The 19713-nt window shown below is 49.0% G+C and overlaps 2 protein-coding genes and 1 long non-coding RNA gene across 5 annotated transcripts in view; 1 reads left to right on the forward strand and 2 right to left on the reverse strand.

The window, feature by feature from the left end:
• Nucleotides 1–131: 131 nt before the first annotated feature.
• ESAM (endothelial cell adhesion molecule) lies at nt 132–9325 on the reverse strand. The gene is made up of 7 exons (XM_003819933.5): nt 9105–9325; nt 5369–5547; nt 3563–3764; nt 3229–3384; nt 1647–1769; nt 1220–1346; nt 132–967 (listed from the first exon to the last, which is right to left on the reverse strand). Exons 1-7 carry the CDS (start codon nt 9172–9174, stop codon nt 652–654), a joined length of 1173 nt encoding a protein of 390 aa, XP_003819981.1. The 5' UTR covers nt 9175–9325; the 3' UTR covers nt 132–651.
• A 58-nt stretch (nt 9326–9383) lies between these two features.
• On the forward strand, nt 9384–12608 carry LOC103786301 (uncharacterized). The gene is made up of 3 exons (XR_004665299.3): nt 9384–9495; nt 11725–11776; nt 12108–12608. It is a non-coding gene; the product is annotated as an uncharacterized LOC103786301 (long non-coding RNA).
• Nucleotides 12609–13484: 876 nt separating this feature from the next.
• The window catches only part of MSANTD2 (Myb/SANT DNA binding domain containing 2), a 35645-nt gene continuing 29416 nt past the window's right edge, over nt 13485–19713 (reverse strand). For all 3 annotated transcript variants that reach the window (XM_024930860.4, XM_024930858.4, XM_024930862.4), the window contains exon 4: nt 13485–15025. In XM_024930860.4, the coding sequence (XP_024786628.2) occupies nt 14173–15025 (853 nt within the window). In that variant the 3' untranslated portion in view covers nt 13485–14172. The remainder of the gene's footprint in view (nt 15026–19713) is intronic.

Genomic DNA, 19713 nt, shown 5'->3' on the forward strand with positions numbered 1-19713 from the left:
TTCTAAACACTAGAAGAGCTGCTCTAAGCCTGTGGGGGGAAGCCCTCCTGGGTACACAGCTTGGGAAGGGGTCCACTTTGCATCCTCCTGAAGCTCAATTTCAAGAATTCTTAGTTTGAAAAGGCAACTTGTTTCTTATCTCATACAAACATTATGTATCTTTATTTAAATTTGCAAATGAAAACAACACATATTTCATGTTAGTTTTAAAAAGAGATTCCCTATCCTCTGCCCCAGTAAAACCTAACCAAGCCAGCCTGACAGGTTATATCAATACAGGGAGCTGGAGTGGGAGCCAAGGGTGGTGTTAGATAGGGGTGGGGTACAGATCAAGGGGGCCTGGGAGACTCAGTGACTGGAAGTCTCTGCCCCTCACTCTTGGTGAGTAGCTAATTTCAGCAGCTGGCTTCATAAGGAGGAGTCAGGGGTGGGTGGAGGCTCCTCCCAATTCCAGATCCACTTCCTCTTCTCCTTCTATCTCCTGGACACTTAGGTCTTACTGAGATGGTTTTCCCACAGTAAAGAGAGGTGGGGGCAGAGTACTAAGGGTCAGGAGTGTGACTCTTTCCCATGACTCAGGCCTCTGTGCTAGAGGTGACCCCTATAGGAAGGAGAGACCCCAAATCCTTTAGCCAGTGAGTGGTGGGGTCATCACACCAGAGAGCCAGCTTGACTCTGGGCAGGCACCATCACAGGCACAGCACCCATGCGGCTCAAGCCAGAGGAAGAAACCCCACCAGGGATGGGGGATATTGGTTGAGGGTGGGCCCCGTCTGTCGTGGGCAGTCTTGGTGAGGGCAGGGCCTGGCTGGAGAGACTGGGCGTGGGGGTCAATGCACCAGGCCTGGGAGGGCCATGGGGTGGCCGGAGGGCTCGTGCGGAGGTGACAGAGGAAAGGGTCCCATTCTTGGAGATTGTGTCTGAGCTCTTGGGCCAGGGCAGGGTCCGGGGAGCAATGGCATCCTCCCTAGTCATCAAAGAAATAACAAGAGGTCAGAAGTGGGTGGGGGAAGGAGGAGAGAGTTTCTACCTGCTTGGTCTTATATGCCACCTCTGCCTGCACACTTCAATACTCCTTTCCCTCTCCCTTAAAACCTGCCCATAGGAATGATGTTTCAGCCACTGACCCCATCCCAATAGATGAGAGCTGCCTGAATTCCCAGCCTCTGTGAGGAGAGCTGGGAGAGCCCCCGCTGCAGCAGACACCAGGGACACTTACTTGATATCATTGGCTGGCTCCTCCAGGGCCTTGCCCCGGCGGTGGTACAAGAGGACCAGCCCAGCCAGCAACCCCAGTCCAACCAGGGTACCCACAACAGCTCCAGCAACCACTGCAGCTCCAGGCCCTGGAAAAGGCGACGTGTCAGAGGAGGACACCCAGCTGAGGGGTTCTCACCCCTCTCCAATCCCACTCTCCCCACCCCATCTGCCACCATACACATTCCCTCTTTTTCCCTGTCAAGAAGAGAGGTGGCTGTTGAGCAGGAAATGACCAGTCACTGACCAACCATTTGTACAAACATTTGATCAGGGGAAGCTCCGTGCCCTGCTACAGAGAGAGGCCTCAGCAGACAGGCCTCCTCCCCACTTGCAACCCCTCCCCCACCATTGACCACTCTTCTTAACCACACTTACCCCTCACTGACCTGTGCTCACTTCCAGCGTCACATTACATTGGGCAGTGCCCACCTCATTGTGGGCCTTGCAGACATAGACTCCAGCCATGGAAGATGAAAGGTTGGTGAGGCTTAAAGACCCACGGATGACATCTGTGGACACAATTTAGCCATCAGTTCAGGGACCCTCTTTCCCATTAAAAAAAAAAAAATCTTGTCCCTCCTCTGGAATGTCCCCTTTGACCCTCTGGGAGTCACGGCTTGTCTATTCCCTGATGGGGGGAGAGGTGTGACAGCTGGGCTTGGCTCCCAGCTGCAGACTGACTAGTGCAATAACCTCCATTGCCCTAGTCCATTGCAATAAACTCCTCAGTCAGTGCCCCCAGTGGATATCCGACAGGAGGCCACAGAGAAAGTGAAGCACAGAGAAACCAAAACACCATTTTACTCTTATTTCGGCAAGACAGTGTGATGAGAGAGAAAGAACACTGGGGTAGGAACTGGTAAACGTGGGTTCCAGAACAGGCCATGTGACTGACTTTAAGCAAGTTAGTTGATATCTGAGGGTCTCCATTTCTTCATCTGTAAAATGGGGACAATGTGACCTCCCTGAGGGTGTTGAAAGGACTATATGGACTAATCATTATAACAGTGAATGTTTAGGGGGGAGGGATAGCATTAGGAGATATACCTAATGCTAAATGATGAGTTAATGGGTGCAGCGCACCAGCATGGCACATGTATACATATGTAACTAACCTGCACATTGTGCACATGTACCCTAAAACTTAAAGTATAATAATAATAAAATAAAAATAAAAAAATAAATAAATAAAACAGTGAATGTTTATTGGCTGCTAACTCTGTGCCAAAGACTGCTCTAGATTCTTGATGTGTATGAACTTACCACAATTTCCCAACAAACCTGTGAGGTAATAAGTATTATTTTTAAAAAGAAAAAGCTACTATTATAAAAATGGTCATGTGAAAAGTAGAAAGAGGCAAAATGAAAATCCATATTCCCACAACCTAGATCCAACAGTTGCTAACTTTTTGCCGTATTTATTTGATTTCTTTCTTTTACTTAGATATTTTAAAGTAAATACGTCAGCATAAATCTCCAAAAAAGCAGTACGTCGTTCCATATGACCGCAATAGCATTGCCACGCCTAGGAAATTAATAACATAACTATCTAAAATCATCGAATACTTCATATTAAAAATGTTTCAGTTATCCCTAAAATTTTTTTTTTATAACTGGTGTGTTCAAGTCACACTAATGAGTTCAAGCTGATATGTGTAAAATCCGCATTTTACAAATTCAGGAAAGAAGGCACCGAGTCACACAGCTAGTCACTAGAAGAGCTGGAATTTGAACACAGACACTCCAGCTGTAGAGCCTGTTTCATAACGGTATACACATGTGAATGCACCTAACACAATACCTGCCACTGGCAGGGCATCTTTCTCTGCCCCACATCCTCCCCACATCCTCCTCCTCCTCCCCAGTGCTTGTCAGCCTTGGCTCCCCTTTTCACCCCAGTCCCTGTGGTACCTCTCATCTTTCCCCTTCCCCAGCCACAGTCTCCACTGTTTCCAGAAGTGTCCTCACCTAATGCTGGTGCAAAGAAAGTCTGGAAGGATGGAAGCTGCCGATCCCACTGGTATTGGACAGCGGGCTTACTCCTTGGAGACTGGCAGCTCAGGGTCACGTTTGCCCCCACACGGGGCACACCCTGGAGACGGCAGGATGGAGGAGCTGGAGGAACTGGGCAGGGGGAGACAGATTAAAACCACACCCAGGAGACCCACAGGTCCTCTCCCTCTGTCCTGCACCCTTCTGTCGCTTCATTTGTTCCTCCTCCAACTTTTGTCATTTAGGAGAGAGACTCACCAGACCTCCCAGTGCAGGTGGGGAGGGATCCGGAAATCTGCTTCTCACTCACCCAGTACATTGAGTTCTAAGGTTTTGATGCTGTGGCCCCTAGATTTGCCTTGTTTGTCTTGCACATTCACGGAGCAGCTGTAGGGGCCAGAGTCTTTCTCCTGGAGACCCTCCAGCCGCAGGGACAGGTTCCGGGAGGGCATGGAGTAGACCAAGGATACTCCAGGTTTGCTTGTTGTGACCCCATTGATGTAGGACAACACCTGGTGTGGGGCATAACACATCCCCGTCATTACTACATGTGTCTACCGTGCCTACAGGCTCAGCCACTCTCCCTCCCCCAGCTCGCATTCTCCAAATGCCCCTCACATGCACCCATTCTTCTAACCTGAACCAGCTCCCCATTCACCTTTTGTCCCTAACCCCCTCTCACTGCCCCTGGGTCCTCTTCACCAGAACAGTTCTTGGTTCCTGCACATTGTCTCATCTCCCAATTGCGGTGTTTAGAAAGGTGACATAATAGTGGGAGGAGGGACATGTAAATAGGAGGTATGTATATATGCAACTCAGACTGCTGGGGTGGATCCAGGTTTGTAAGACCTGAAACTTACACAATGGGGAAGGCATCTTGGAGGAAAAAAATATTAAAAATGTATTTTAAAAGTATCAAATGAGGCTGGGCACGTTGCCTCATGCCTGTGAGCACTTTGGGAGGCTGAGGCAGGTGGATTGCTTGAGTCCAAGAGTTCAAGACCAGCCTGGGCAATACGGTGAAACACAGTCTCTACAAAAAATACAAAAATTAGCCTGGCATGGTGGCGTGTGCTTGTAGTCCCAGCTACTCAGGGGGCTGAGGTGGAAGGATTACTTGAGCAGGAGCGGTAGAGGCTGTAGTGAGCCAAGACTGCACCATTGCATTCCAGCCTGGGCAACAAGAGTAAGACCCCTGTCTCAAAAAAATCCAGATGACCTCCTTGAACACAGTTTTCAGGGGTTCTGAACATTGTTTCATTCTCTTCTGGGGTAAATCTGTATTTGGATGTAAGCCTGGTGTCAAGACAGATGGGTGGGAGTTTGTGGGAGGAGATGGCCCCTTGGCTCTCGAGGTGGTATAAAGGGGGGCAAGGTGACAGATGAGAATCATTTGGGAAGAGAAGTGGCCTGTGACTTGACAGTATTCAAAGCAGAGAATGTGAAAACAGAAATATGCTAACTTTTTTTTTTTTTTTTTTTTTGAGACAGAGTCTTACTCTGTCGGCCAGGCTGAAGTGCAGTGGCTGGATTTTGGCTCACTGCAACCTCCACCTTGTGGATTCAAGCGATTCTCTTGCCTCAGCCTCCCAAGTAGCTGGGATTACAGGCGGGTGCCACCATGTCCGACTAATTTTTGTGTTTTTAGCAGAGACGGGGGTTTCACCATATTGGCCAGGCTGCTCTCGAACTCTTGGCCTCAAGTGATGTGCCCACCTCGGCCTCCCAAAGTGCTGGGATTACAGGTATGAGTCACTGAGTCAGGCCAGAAATATGCTAACTTTTATAAGTCGTGTGTGTTACTTCCCCTAAGCGTTTCCCAGTCCTCAACTTCCATTCTTGCCCTCCTCCTCTCCTCCCTCATAACCAAGTAAAATGCCTCTCCACTTTTACGGTATTTTGTGTGCTGGATTTTTAGGGAAAGCCGGCAAAAGATAATTGTTTGGGAAGTCTCCAATATCAGAACAAAAACTGAACTGGTGAAGACTTCTGCTTTTCCCTGAAACTCCTTCCCCGGCCCCCATTCCCCCTCCACCCCTCCCACCGCTACCAGCTCTTTGCTTACAACCCCCGCTGGGCGCAACTTGCCGCTGGCTGACAGGCGTTCTTCCCTCACCTGATCCTCCTTTTCTTTCTGTTTGAAGAACCACATCACAAAGGGCACCTCCCATGGCTGGGATGAAGACACCTCCCCGTGCAAGGTGTACCACGCTGGAAGCACCACTTCCCCTCCCTCCACCGCCTGCAACCGGTTGGCGGGCAAGTGCAGTTGCAGCTGGGCCCGCGAGGGGGGCGCTGGAGACAAGAGCGAGGCGTGAGTGCCCAGGACCGGCTCCCAGCTCCGCCCGCGGACCCTGCCCGACGCGGCTTCACGAGAGAGCGAGGAAAGTCGCTTTAACTGGAAAGAGGAACCGTGCGGGGTCCGGCCCCTGGAGGCCTCAAGGGGTGCCCAGGGACCACTGGCTCAGTGTCCTGCTTCCCATTTCATCACTTCTCTCCACCGCCAGCCTCTGCAGTTGTAGCGGGGATGGGGACACATTTATATGCATTTATTCGTATCCAGAGGCGCAGATTTCTGAGCATCAAAGAGAGGGGGCAGATTTCCAGCGAGGAGGGGAAGATATCAGGAGAAAGGGTAGATCGACTGTTTCTGTTGTACGCTCCAAGTAGCCCACTTGCTTCCCTAGTTTTCTTGAGGGAGAATAGGGATGCTGCTCAGGGCCACCAGGGTCCCTCCCTCCCGAGTTCTCAAAGGGCGGAGGGGTTTGGGAGGCCGTCTGGTCACCTATTAACCCTGCGGCTCCTTCTGAACTTGCCAGGAACTGGAGAGAGCAGAGCAGCCCAGCGCCCAAGCCTGACCCAGTGAATGCGATGCTCCCCGCCCTCCCGCGCAATCTCAGAGGCGGGCTTCCCTCGGAAAACGGAGGGTTGAAACCCAGAAAGCTCCTCGGAGCCCTTCTGGGGTTCGGGCGATCTGGGCAGAGAACTCTCGGGTGGCAAGGAATTAAGGGCAGCGCGAACGACGGTCTCTAGACATGTAGGAAGCCTCCCCTGAGTGTGTCCGGCGCTCAGGGGGTGGACCGGGGTGTTGGTTTCAAGGAGGGGGCCATCGTTTGCACTACGGCGTCCAGAAATACTCATCCTTTGCCCTTCGGGGAGGCAACAGAGCAGCCAACTGGTAAGCCCTTTGGGGAATAACCTTGGGCTTGCACACGGCCAGGCCTGAGGATGCTGGCCGCTCCAGTCCCGGGCCCTACTCCCTCCAGGCCTCGGCCCTCTGCCTCGGAGCGCAAGACGCCACCTCCGCGTGGCGAGCAGGCGGCCAACGCCGCGGGAAGAGGCCGGAGCCAGGCCCCGCTCTCCACCCTCGCCCTAGGAGAGCCAGGCTGAAGGCCTCTAAGGGCTGGGAGCCGATCCGGCCAGGATGCAAGCCTCCCCCACCGCTTCCCGGCTGCGCCGTACAGAACCCCCACCTCTGTTACTTGGCCTTCGCAGCATCCCCCTTCCCATTTCCTGGAGGATCTCTGTGGTCTGGGCAGGAAATTTGTACCCAGTGATAAGGCAGAAGACAATGAAGGGGGGGGCACTAGACCGGAGGCTCTACGGGAGGAAACAATCCCCGCCTCAAGGAGCTGGACGCCCCCTGGGGATCCGGCCCGCTGGCCATTCCGCTGAGGCCGGGCACGCCTGGAGCCTGCAGGTGCTGCCGGCTCTCCCCCCAGCCTTTCTACAACACACACCCGGCGGCCAGAAAGGGTTTCCGCCGGGAAACTGCCTGGGGCCCAGAAGGGGCGCGCCCTTCCTTCACCTTGTGGACCACCAGCGACCTCCCCAGGTCCCACATTTATAATTCCACTTTCCAGAAGGTAGAGGAGAGTTAAAAGAGATAGTAAGGGACACACTGGGGTCTGGGCACGTGCTCCTTGCCCTTCGCCCTGTCAGAAACTAGGAACAGAAGAGGGCCTGAGGCTTTTCTGCTCTGCCTCCTGGGTGTCTGCTGGCTCGGAAGTCACCCAACTGGTCTGTTTTTTTCGGTCCCAGGGTCCACGGAGCCAGTGGGAGAGAAAAGGAGTCTGGTTGGGTCTGATCGAAGGACACTGGGACAGCCCAAGAAAGGGACCCTTCCGGCCCACAGCCCTCTCCGAGGCCAGAGAGAGGGAGCCGGCAGGGGCCGAAGGAGAGCGAAATGGGCCCGCTCCCCGGGGCTATTTTTAGTCTCCCTCTTTCTCTGAGAAACTCCCCCCGCGGGCTTCTCACGCCCCAGGGGCAGCAGCACTGAGCCGCCGAGGAGCCTACTGAGCCGGAGAGCCTCCTCCAGAGCCCAGAAGAGCGGAGCCGGGCGCCTGCACGTTGCACCGGGGTCACCAGTGCCATTTAACCCTCGAGTGGCTGGCGGGAACTGGGCAACCCCCCCAGGGGGGCCGATTGGAACTTTTGAGTCCAGGTCTTCAGTCTGACAAACTGAGGCTCAAAGCTGGGGTAGGACAAAGGGTTGCAGATGAGCAGCAGGTGAAGCCTGGGACACTCAGGCAGTCAACTTGAACTGTCCTCCCTGGCTTCAGAGATTCCCCCAGCCCCCACCCCCCATAAGGAAGGGGGATAGAGTTGGGGTGGAATGCAGAAGGAACAGAGCTGAAGTTGAAGTTGGGAAAGGCGGGATGAGAAGTTTGAGGGATCCTGGAGCAGGCCCACCAAGCCCAGAGGGACAGAAGGCTACCTGTGGCTTTGGTGTGGCCTGGGGGGCTGTACTTGAGACTCATTTTGTCCAAGGACTATAATATTGCATGCCCCGACACCTGTGGAGCACAGAACATGCTAAAGGGGACACTGGTGATCCTCATCTCTGTCCCCATCATTGTAGAATTTCACTCTACAGCTTTCCAGGCCTTACTTGTCCTGACATCCTCCAACCTGAGAAATGAGTTAAAGTCAATATAGCTAAACCCACCCTTCACTCCCATTCGAGATCCTTGAAGGGAGATGGCAAGAAAGCTGAGGGACAGAAAGTGAAATAGTTTAAAAGGGCCTAGTCCTGCCCGGTCCTCTCCCAGATGGAGTTCTGAGCCACCCCAGCTTCAGCTGAAGCCAGTGCCCCTGGAGGCCTACAACACTTCCCAAACACTTGCTCCAAGGAGGTTCCCTTCCTCTCTGACCCTTGGCCACCCTCCTCCCAATTTCCCCTCTCCCCTTTGGCTCTGGGAACCAATAGGGGTGGTGGGCCTTGGGGGGGTGGGGTGGTCACAATTCTGTTTCTCTGTGCGTTTGAACCCCTCCCCCATTTCCTGTGTCCCAAATGACCTCACGGTCGTCCTTTTGGGGCACCTCCCTTGATTCCCAGGGCAGGAAGCAGGAGGGGGCAAGAGAGAGCATCCGCGCTGGGGAATTGACACGAAGTGCGTGTGTCAAGCCTGAGGACCAGGGGTATTTCCCCGGGGGATCTTCCTCATCAGCTTGTATGTGGGGTCGGGGATGAGAGGGGGCTAGAGTTAAGTCCTTAAGCTCTTTAGCCAGTGTCTCATCTAGCGGCTCAGCTCATCCGGCTCTGCTGGGTGGGGGGTGGGGAGTGGACAGGGTGAGGAATGGTTCCGATAACTCACCCCAGAGGTATCCAGGTCTTCCGAGAGATGCCCTTACCTCCCCCCGCCATCCGCCCCCACACCCAAACTGGGGGCTGTCCCCGACAAAGCGAGAAGTCAGCGCCAGCCAGTGATGCCCTGGAGTGGGATTAGGAGGTCAGGGGAGGAGGGCGAGTCGTGGGACCCAGTTCCGCAGCAGTGGCCAAAGTTCTCCCTCAGGGTCGAACTCACCCCATCCCGCATCCCAAGTCCCCTCCAGGTCCGGGTTTCACTCACCGAGGGCACTCAGCCCCAGGAACAAGAACCGCAGCAAGTTGGTCACCAGGGGCCCCGGGAGGGAAATCATGGCCCTCCCTGGCCGGGACTGAGTCAGGGGCGCCAGCCGCGGGACGCACGGACCTGCAGGTGCCGAGGCTGCGCGACGGCCGGAGCGTGCGCGGGAGCCGAGCCGCTGACACCGAGGGCGGCTCCAGCCCAAGTCTGCGCGCCTGTGTGCCGGTGGCGGGGTGGGGACCGACGGCGACAGCGGGGCGGGGCATTCGAGGGGGCGGAGAGGTCGCCGTCCTCCCGGGCGGGGCGCGCGGGGTCCGCCGCCCGGGGGCGCCCCCAGCGCGCGGACGGCGGGATCCTGCGGCCTCCTCCAGGTCTGGACGCAGGGAGGGGTGAGGTAAGCTCTGATGCCCCACGAGCCAGCCAGGGAGTAGAGGAGGAAGAGGAGGCTCCAGAACTATCCTGAGCCGTAACCTCCCCTTCCGCCGGGGTGGGATAGGAAGGGTGACCAGGAAGGGTGGGAAATTTGGGGACTATCCGAAGTCAGAACCACCCGTAACACCTGACATGTAAACGCTCCTGGGCTCTGGTTCCAAACTTGGGGGTGCCGCATCCCCGGCCCAATCAGGGCGGCCTTCCTGAAGGAGGAAGAGGGGAGCAGCGTTTTCCAGCTGCAGGGAGAGGCCGGAGCGCCGGCCGCGCGGGCTCCCTTGCACAGCGGGAATCTGTGGCTTTCCTGGAGTCGGGGGCTGCGCGGCCACCGGAGCGCGGCAGCGAGGGCGACGGCAGAGGTCGCGAGGGAGCCCAGGGCGCCCCGGGACGGGCCAGCGGGGAATCTTCACCTGCGGGCAGGAAAAAGCGCTCCGCGAGTTCAGCAGACCCCAGCCCAGGCTGGAGGATTACCCCGGCCTGTGCCTCATACTCCAAGCAGGGAAGGTTGGCACAAAGTAGTCCCGGAAGCTGAGCAGGAAACTGAGGCAACGTGCGTGCTGATCCCAGCTTAGCTCCTGAAATGAGCGGCGTACGGGCCTGATGCTGACTGGGGAGGAGGGGCGGCTGCGGGAAGGAAGACAGGACAGTCCCTCCGTTTCTTCTTTATCCCCCAAATCTTCAGTGCCTCCCATCCCCGCAGCGAAAGGCTCAGGCGCGCTCTGATCCTTTAATTCCCAAGACTAGATCTTGTTCGCTGTGAATTGAATTTAACGCCCCCCTTCCCGCGCCATTCGGTCAAAAGGCACCTCTGCGCCCTCTGGCGGCCGCCGCTCCCTTACAGAAAGGCACGCACCTGTTCTTGCTTTTCTGTCCAACAGCCAAAAAAAAAAAAGATGCTTCAAACATCCCAGCACAGCTCAACCACCCAGCAAAGGTCAGTGAGGGCAGAAAGCATTACAACGAATTCCTGGCGCTGCCCGCTCTGCGGACAGAGCTGTCTGGGAAGAAAAGCAGCCAGGCCTGCGGGATTCCATTTACTGCACATAGTTTTGCTGTTTTAACAGAGTGTAGTCCCTGGGCCCACGTTCACACAAGATCTTTTTCTATACAGTGCCCCATACGCCCTCTCAGCTGCTTCTTCCTAGTGTGACCTGCCTGGCTCCTCTTCAAATACCTGCCATGCAGTGGCTTTGAGAAACGCCTATGCAAACACGAAACTGCTCATGCAAACCCTAGAATCTAGCACTTGGCAGCTCAGTGGCGGCACAGACAACAGGAAGAGATACCTGCCAGTCTCACACTCTTGTGTAGGGAGCTACAAACTTGGACTTGGCCAAGCAGATTGTGTGGTGGGGTTGGGGGCTGTTGGTTTGGTTTTCCTATTCCATCACACTCAAATTTTTCTGGCTTTAGTCTGCATTGCAAACCATCTCTTGTAAACACCCCTTCTTTGTTTCCAGACAAGTCACCCCAAATAAGTAACTCCTTCCAAGAGAGGAAGTACAAAGTCTTTTGGTTCTAACCCAGAAACACCAAGTATCTAATCACACAGGCTGTGCTTATCCTGATCAAGTGCTACATAAGGTGTAGCCTCAACATTCATTCCCTGTAGCTAACTTTTCCTTCAGAATTCAGATCCCAAATGACTTGTGACATGGGAAGTAAAGCTGCAACCAATGATTTGTAGTCAGTGAATGTCTCCATGTGACACAGGGGCAGTCTCTTCAAGATTCTTTGACCCTAAAGAATTGTCCTGTCTCCTGTCTCCTATTTCAGCTATTTCTTTCTTCTGACCCTGAGGCAGTCAAGTCGTAGAAGTTAGCAGAGCAGCTCCATTACTTTGTGAAAGTTTTCGCCAAGATGCTTTTTAGGGTGGACTGCTCTCCACCCTGGTGTAAATCATGAATGCTGACACAGATGATCTATGTGCGACCTGGGAACTGCTTACATAAACATGTGCAAGAGCTAGTTCATAGTTTCGTATGTTAGAGACTTGCAGGTCATTAGTGTTTCTTCCAAGCACATCTCATGTTAGATTCCGAAAGTAATTCCTAATATTTACCTTTACATTTGAATATACTTTCTCTGTCCCCCTTGAATCAGTTATTTAAGGCTTCATTAAGGTCTAAATATTCCATTTCTTATTTTCGGCAGTGCTCGTAGTTATCTGACATCCTGCTATCTTCTTTTCTAGACTGTTCTGGCCAAAGAGACTGGAGATCCAGTATCAGCAAGCTACCTTCTTGGTAAACCTCCATTTCCCAATGCTCATCTTTGTCCTCTACCCCCACCCATCCCAAGGCAAATGATGAAAACATCTATTGGATCCAGCCTTTGCTATCTTCTCCATGCTGCTCATAGTGGGTCTAGCAATGTCCCATTCTCGGTAATGTTTGGTAGGTCTAAAACATCCTCACGAAATGTTCCCCAAATGTTCTGCTCCAGCTGAGCAACTAATAACAATGGGAAGATGCAGAAAAAAAAATGCATGGAGCATAATGTTAGTTTTGGGACTGGTCACTGGCAACGTTTAGAGATGCCACGAAGAATTCCTGGTAATAATGCTTTTTCCTACAGCATTTAGCACTGAATACTATGGGATTACGGCTAAAAGATGGTCAAGACTGCCTCAGCCATTAGGATCAGAATTCTAAGTTCCAAAGAAGAGCAAACTCAAGAGGATTTCCTCAGGCCTCTGCCTATAGATGCTGCCCGGGGAGAACAGGTGCTACACTCAAAACATTCTCATTTTATTTATATCCTCCCTGAACTAGTACCCAACTCCATAACCCCAGACTCAAATAACAGAAATAAAAGCCATCTCACTGATTATAAGCTCTCTAGTTATTACAAAAATAAATAAGCATCAATCAACCAACAGGCATCAGAATGAGAAAATCACTGATTTGAGAACATTCAGGCTGCAGGAAAAGAACACTTTTTGTTAATATGTAACTATATCTTCAGTAGTACAGAAAAATGAGAAGAACGAGAGTTCTTACCTGGATTTGCGGCTCACTTAAAGTAGAGCACCTGAGAGATGCTGGGAAATCATAAAGATAAATAACCAATCTAACAAATTCCTGCCATGAGACCAAAGTGATCCTTGACTACTCTATTAGTAAGCGACTCTGAGCCAAGAGTACGAACCTGTAAGTGGAGTGGTGGTTGGCCCATTAGAAATCTCTGAAAGATCTAAACATCAGTTACCTTCCTAATGGACTCATACTTCTCAATTCCCTCTCCTAAAAAAATACTTTTGGGCTGGCCCCAGTGGCTCACACCTGTAATCTCGGCACTTTGGGAAGCCAAGGTGGGAGGATTGCTTGAGGACAAGAGTTTGAGACCAGCTCGGTGGAAACATAGCACCATCCCTGTCTCTACCAAAAACAGAAAAAAAAAAGTGAAAAACATTGCTGGCGTGGTGGCACTTGAGCCTGTAGTTTCAGCTGCTCAGGAAGCTTTGAGGCAGGAGGATTACTTGAGCCCAGGAGTTCGAGACTGCAGTGAGCTATGATTGTATTCCTGCACTCCAGCCTGGGTGACAGAGCAAGACCCTGTCTTAAAAAAAAAAAAAAAAGTTTCTACTGGATCTTCCTTCCTTTTGAGAGATAGCAAGATTACATCAGTTTTCCAGTTGTACTCCTTGAGAGCTGCCCCTGAGTACTGAGTGCAAAAGATGAGGAATGAGTCTTTTACAAATTGATGTACTTAGGGTCAGAAGGATTATCCTAGTCATTTTTAGTCATTTTTCAAAGAATTACAAAATGAGATGTTCAGTGACCTTTGGTACTCTGACAGTAAATAATGACATTGGTCAGTGAGGTATAGAGAATGAAAGGATGTGAAGATACCCTGCTCTGTTTGTTCTCTTCATTCTTAGCAGTCAAGTCAGAGCGCAGCCCCCACTGCCAGTGCAGCCACACTCTGCTACAAAAAGCTCAACTAGTACGGCAAGGGGCCAGGAATTACTTTAATTTTTTTTTTTTTTTAAAAAAAGGTTTAAATGGCAACACAACTGTAAAGTTGGTACATCACAGAAACAAAGGTCTTTGCAAGCAATACTGATTGGAAATAGCAAAACACTTGGTTGGTGAAAAAAATGAAAATCTAAATTATATACAATAGTAGCTAAGGGTGATATTGAAAAACAGTCTTTTTAACTGTGAATCAAGATTTAACTTGCCATTATCTATTGCTTATTTATTCAGGGTTGTAAATATTACTTATATAGAGACATAGAGATGTGTAAAAATGAAACATTGTGAAAAAAATACAATTTTTCAATTTCATATGAAACTCAAAGTATAAGTTTTGTCCAATATGGAATGTACCTACATTTGTTTATATTAGGGCTCTAAAATCCATTTAAAAATTGTTTTTCTGTTTTTAAAAAAGAAATAGCTGACCCACCATGCAAGTTCGCTATATATCTTGCTTGCTCAAAATGAGCATTTTCAGGTGAGGTCTGTTTTTTCTGGCCCAAGTCTACTATGATTCCTTAGAAGTCGTACTGGCCCAATTGAAGAAAGGGTTTCCATGAAGAGTCTGATGGCGGCATCTGGATGAGGGGTGGTCCGGGTAATGGGAAGTGAGTAGAGAAGAAGGAGCTAAGAGCCCAAATCCTTATGAAGGATGACATTCAGTTGTTAAATTTTAAGGGGTATCCAATGGCTTTTTCCAGGCACTCAACTAAAGAGCCTGCGGAAAGAAAATCCCTCTCTACTTCTACAAATTTGATGTAGATGGATTTGGGGGAAACTCCGGGATCCACGATACAGTTCTGAGACAAAAACCCGTTAATACCAACCCAATCTTTGCTGAAGGTTTTGGTATTCGCTTGGAAATGTAAAAATAAGCACTGCTGTAGAGTCCTGACCTCAGCAATCCCGAGGTAGCAATAGATAATTCGGGTGGCTTCTATTTCCACCTGTAATGAGGCTTGTGCTGAAAGGGTTTCCAGGTCAACCCGGCCCTCTTTTCCTGGGTCCAGGGAACGTTGCTCCACGTGTGGTGAGAGGGGCCTCTCAATACATTCTTCATAGCCAATGGCATAAAGGCCTGGGCTTTTAGGAATACCCCCAGGCAATAAATATTGAACAACATTCCCACCAGTTGGTTTGGAGTGGGCAATGGGTATCCAGTCAATTTCCATGTGCAGCTCCAAGCACCTAGCTTCGCTAATAGTGATCTCTAAAAATTTGTAGTAAACATTTTTCCAGTTCATTTTCTGCACTCGGGTCATAATGATCCGTCCTTCAGGCTTCTCAGAGTTGAAGTACTCCCGAAGTCGCTTGCCAAGGGGCACCTGGGAGCTGATCTCAGCATAATGGTAACGGATATCCTCTTTCCAACGGGTGTTATAACCAATTCCAAAAATGGCCAGTTTATTAGAAAGATGGAGCCTTGAAAAGTCTGTCCAGCTCTGAAAAAGTTCCCATTTCAACTGTACCGATTCCAAAATCTGTACAATATTCTGCATGATGTCTCTCTTCCTGGAAAGACAAATAAAAGTCAAATTCCCTAAGTATCTAGAACAGCGGTGTCAGATAGAACTTTCTGTGATGATGGAAATGTTCTGTATCTGCTGCCCAATATGGTGGCCACTAGAACATGAAATGTGGCTGAGGTATTACATTTTTAATTATATTTAGTTTAAAATTACATTTAAATAGCCACATGTGACTAGCAGCTACTGTACTGGGCAGTGTAAGTCTAGACAATCAACCTATTAAAATGAAAAGAAACACACCCCTAGCAAGTTTCTAAGAATTAATGATAAACTGCTTTCCATGACTTCTACAGCCTCACTGTATAATCAGAATCAATACCTTAGACTCTAGGATTTCAGAAATCTATGGATCATAATATTTTAAAGTGGCTATTATGTCTATGATGGCCTTCAGACCTACCTACCTACCAAAATAAGGTGAAAAATGCTGTATTTAGAAAAGTATCTGGCGTCACTTAAAATAATTAACAGCTTAATTTCTAACCTGGAAATTCAGAAAGTCCAATAATGGGCTTTGTGTGTGCTGTGGGAAAATATACAACTGATTATGGCTAATGACCTTTTTAAAATGACATTTTCTATTTGTCTGAAATTCATTACTAATCCCAAAATTAATAGAAGTCAGGTTAGCACAGAATTAAGATCTGGGAATTCAGATGGAAAAGGCTCACATTAGGCTTAGATTTCAAGAGAGCAACATTCAAGATAATAAATTGAGACTGTTCTAGAAAACCCTTTATAAAGGGAAGCAAAAATATAGGAATTATTTCAGTTTTCACTCATATACTTAACAGAAGAAGACAGAAAATGCTGGAATTTTTATTTCACGGGCTGCTTAAATCATGTAATTTGTATATATATGAAGCTATATAAAGTTTGCTTCTCAAGTACAGCAAAACTTTGATACTGGAAGATTGGTTTGTTAAATATTAACTTGGCAACAAACTACTACCCTCCACATCAATTACGGGTTTAACCTATAAAAACACTCAACTACCACACTTACATACAATCATACACAGGCAAGAAAGGGGGGTGTGCGTGCTAACAGCTTCTTGAAAAAGGGCTCTGGAAGGAGCTTGATCCTTGAGACTTTTCCTGCTACATTCTCATATCTTCTAGGGGAGGAGCTTTGGGAACATTCTGGCAAGGCTTCACATGGCCATTCTCAGTCTGTCCTCTCGCTCTCCTTGACTTTCTTTGCAAGATGGCAGAGAATTAATATTTTGTTATCAGCCGCTTCTTGGAGCTAAGACTGCCCTGAATTTACCCTCTATCCTTTAGTTTGTCTTGAAAGCTTTCAAGTATGAGAGTGGCTATCTAGATGAAATCACTACCTTCTCAGGGAATTATTCCTCTTCTCAGAGGAGACAAAAGCACTTGGTCAATTTTATGATGTCTGATTGTGGTGCTTATGAGGCTAAGACATAGACCATATTTCTGCATAGGTCGATGCTTTAAAGGAAAATTATCTTTCATAGCTACCATCTTTCCCTGCCCTCCTTTGAAATGTTTTATTGATCTTACAGAGGACTATGCTAAGGAGTTGGGATGGAGAGCAGAGATTTTTGTCTATTATGCTCAATGAAGTATCCCAATGCCTGACATATAGTAGGCACTTGAGAAACGTGTGTTGAATAAATGAGCAGACTAGGGGATTAGCCAGGTTCAGCTAATCCCACCTATACCTACAGAGAAAAAGAAATCCCATGCCCAAATCACGTTATTTTTTTCAGCATTGTCATGGCGCTAATGCTATAGTCAGACCCTGCAAAGAACCGTTTTAAATAAACTCTTGCACTGGAAAATAAATGGCCTACCCAGACCTTGTTCAGAATCTCTCACCCTGAGAGCTAAAACCTGGAGGAGAGGCAGCACAGGCTGGATATTTCCTCAGAGTCTGTCAGTTTCCTGCCCTGCTGATATGAGCCTGAAGCTGATTTGGGCTCAAGATTCAAACCAGCATTTCAAAGCTCTGGAGCACAATGAAAACTAGACTCAGTTATTTAAACAATTCCTGAGAACTGTCTGTTAGATTTCCTGGTTTTTGAAGTTCCAATCACCAGAAAAGTTTAAGTGGTTTGAGGTTGGTGACATGAAATCCATAAAATTTGAGTTCATTCCTAGTTATACCAACTGGGCCTCCCTTGAAGGTCCTGAATGATTATAAGGAAGAGATAGGACACTTTAGTGAAAAAGCCAGTGACTTTTTTGGAGAATAAAGGTTTGAAGGTATACATTTGTAATAACTCTTTTTTGTTTGTTTGTTTGTTTGTTTTTTTTTTTGGAGATAGGATCTTGCTCTGTCACCCAGGCTGGAATGCATGACTCACTGGAGCTTTGACCTCCCAGACTCAAGTAACCCCCCACCTCAGCCTTCTGAGTAGCTGGGACTACAGGCATATGCCACTATACCCAGTGAATTTTAAAAATTTTTGTGGAGATGAGAGTCTAGCTATGTTGCCCAGACTGGTTTTTAATTCCTGGGCTCAAGCAATCCTCCCGCCTTGGCCGCCCAGGATGCTGGGATTACAGGCGTGAGCCACCGTGCTTTGCCTTGTAATAACTCACATTTTTTTTTCGAGACAGAGTCTTACTCTGTTATCCAGGCTGGAGTGCAGTGGCACCATCTCGGCTCACTGCAACCTTTGCCTCTTGGGTTCAAGCAATTCTTGTGCCTCAGCCTCCCGAGTAGCTGGGATTACAGGTGTGTGCCACCACGCCCAGCTAATTTTTTGTTTTTTTGTTTTTTTTTTTGAGACAGAGTCTTGCACCTGCGTGTCCTGGGTTCAAGCAATTCTCTTGCCTCAGCCTCCCAAGTAGCTGGGATTACAGGCACCCGCTACCATGCCTGGCTAATTTTTTGTATTTTTAGTAGAGACAGGGTTTCACTATGTTGGCCAGGCTGGGCTTGAACTCCTGACCTCGTGATCTGCCTGCCCTGGCATCCCAAAGTGCTGCAATTACCGGCATGAGCCACTGCACCCAGCCTAATTTTTGTATTTTTAGTAGAGACAGGGTTTCACCATGTTGGCCAGGCTGGTCTCAAACTCCTGACCTCAAGCGATCCACCCACCTTGGCCTCCCAAAGTGCTGGGATTAAAGGCGTGAGCATGAGTCACCACGCCCAACTTACTTTTTACAACATTAATCAGTTTCCCTTCCTTTGGTACACTTTGATGTCACACTCCTAAAAGACAACTACTTCCCAATAAGAAATGGCCTTAAACTTACTGATGTGGGCGATTAGCTTCTTTTTTGAGGAATGAAATAATGGCTACAATTTGGGGGAAAAACTCCTCATCCCTGAACTCTCACCCTCTTTCCAGACATGGAATCAGATGACAATGGGAATTCTTTGATTCCAAAGAGAGACTCTGAAAAAGAAATGAGCATTTACAAAGGGGAGGTGGTAGTGGTGGCTTGCTGAATAAAAACAACTAATGTGGCCGGACACTGTGGCTCACGCCAGTAATCCCAACACTTTGGGAGGCCTAGACAGGTGGATTACTTGAGGTCAGGAGTTCGAGATCAACCTGGCCAACATGGCAAAACCCCATCTCTACTAAAAATACGAAAATTAGCCAGGCATGGTGACGCGCCTGTAGTCCCACCTACTCGGGCTGGAATTACAGGTGCTCACAGTGAGCCAAGATTGCACCACTGCGCTCCAGCCTGGGTGATGGAGTAAGACTCTGTCTCAAACAAACAAACAAACAAAACAAAAAACAACTAATGTTTTCTTGTTGTGCTGCCTGTTACCTATCACAGCCCTTTTTGCCTCTTCTCTACCATCTCTCAGACATCAAGATCACATGTGTGGGATGAAGCACTCAAGAATAAGTGGGTGCTATCAATGCTCCAAGGTTAACAGGTAAAAAAAATGAATGGCGTTCCTTACTTTCCCCATAAATTTTCGGTCAGTATATTCTCCTCAGTAATTGTATTTAATCAGGGACTCACTTAAAGCTATTAAAAAGAACCACAAATATGATGTCACTGGTAATTCCAAGAACTATGATGTCCTTGCACAAAAGATAATGCTAAACTCGGGGAAGATCAAATTGTGTGGACCAGGGAGGACTCTGTCCCTGGACTTTCTTAGTCTTTCCTCTAGCAACTGCTTTCTTCTCCAAATGTATAATAGGTCATCTAAGAGCTTTCTTTTTGATTCCCAAAATACTTCAGGTGTCCCTCTGGTCCGCCTATCATTTCACCTAACCTCAGATAAACTCAGGTTCCTGTGACTCATCTTTGTGCCTTAATTAAACATCCAGATGTCCACATCCAAACACAGGCAAATACCAAAAACACATCTGTTTTCCTGTAACACATTTATTTCTTCTATACAAAATTCTCAACATTTTAGATAATCACTGGAAGGGTTAAGCTAAGATACGAAAGAATGTATAGACATCTGGCTGGGTGCGGTGGCTCACGCCTGTAATCCCAGCACTTTGGGAGGCTGAGGTGGGCGGATCACCAGGTCAGGAGATCGAGATCATCCTGGCTAACACGATGAAACCCCATCTCTACTAAATGTACAAAAAATTAGCCGGGCGTGGTGGCGGGCGCCTGTAGTCCCAGCTACGCTGGAGGCTGAGGCAGGAGAATGGCGTGAACCCGGGAGGCAGAGCTTGCAGTGAGCAGAGATTGCACCACTGCACTCCA

Source organism: Pan paniscus, chromosome 9 (assembly GCF_029289425.2).
Source record: "Pan paniscus chromosome 9, NHGRI_mPanPan1-v2.0_pri, whole genome shotgun sequence".
Taxonomy (NCBI): domain Eukaryota; kingdom Metazoa; phylum Chordata; class Mammalia; order Primates; family Hominidae; genus Pan; species Pan paniscus.

Bases quoted from the DNA above. Each gene is read 5' to 3' on its own strand.
- ESAM (XM_003819933.5), bottom strand. From the start codon at position 9,174: ATGATTTCCCTCCCGGGGCCCCTGGTGACCAACTTGCTGCGGTTCTTG. The intron at 1,347-1,646 runs GTCAGTGAGGGG...CGCCTTTTCCAG, and splicing joins GACGCTGGAAGTGAGCACAG to GGCCTGGAGCTGCAGTGGTT. The intron at 968-1,219 runs GTAAGTGTCCCT...TTTGATGACTAG, and splicing joins GAGCCAGCCAATGATATCAA to GGAGGATGCCATTGCTCCCC.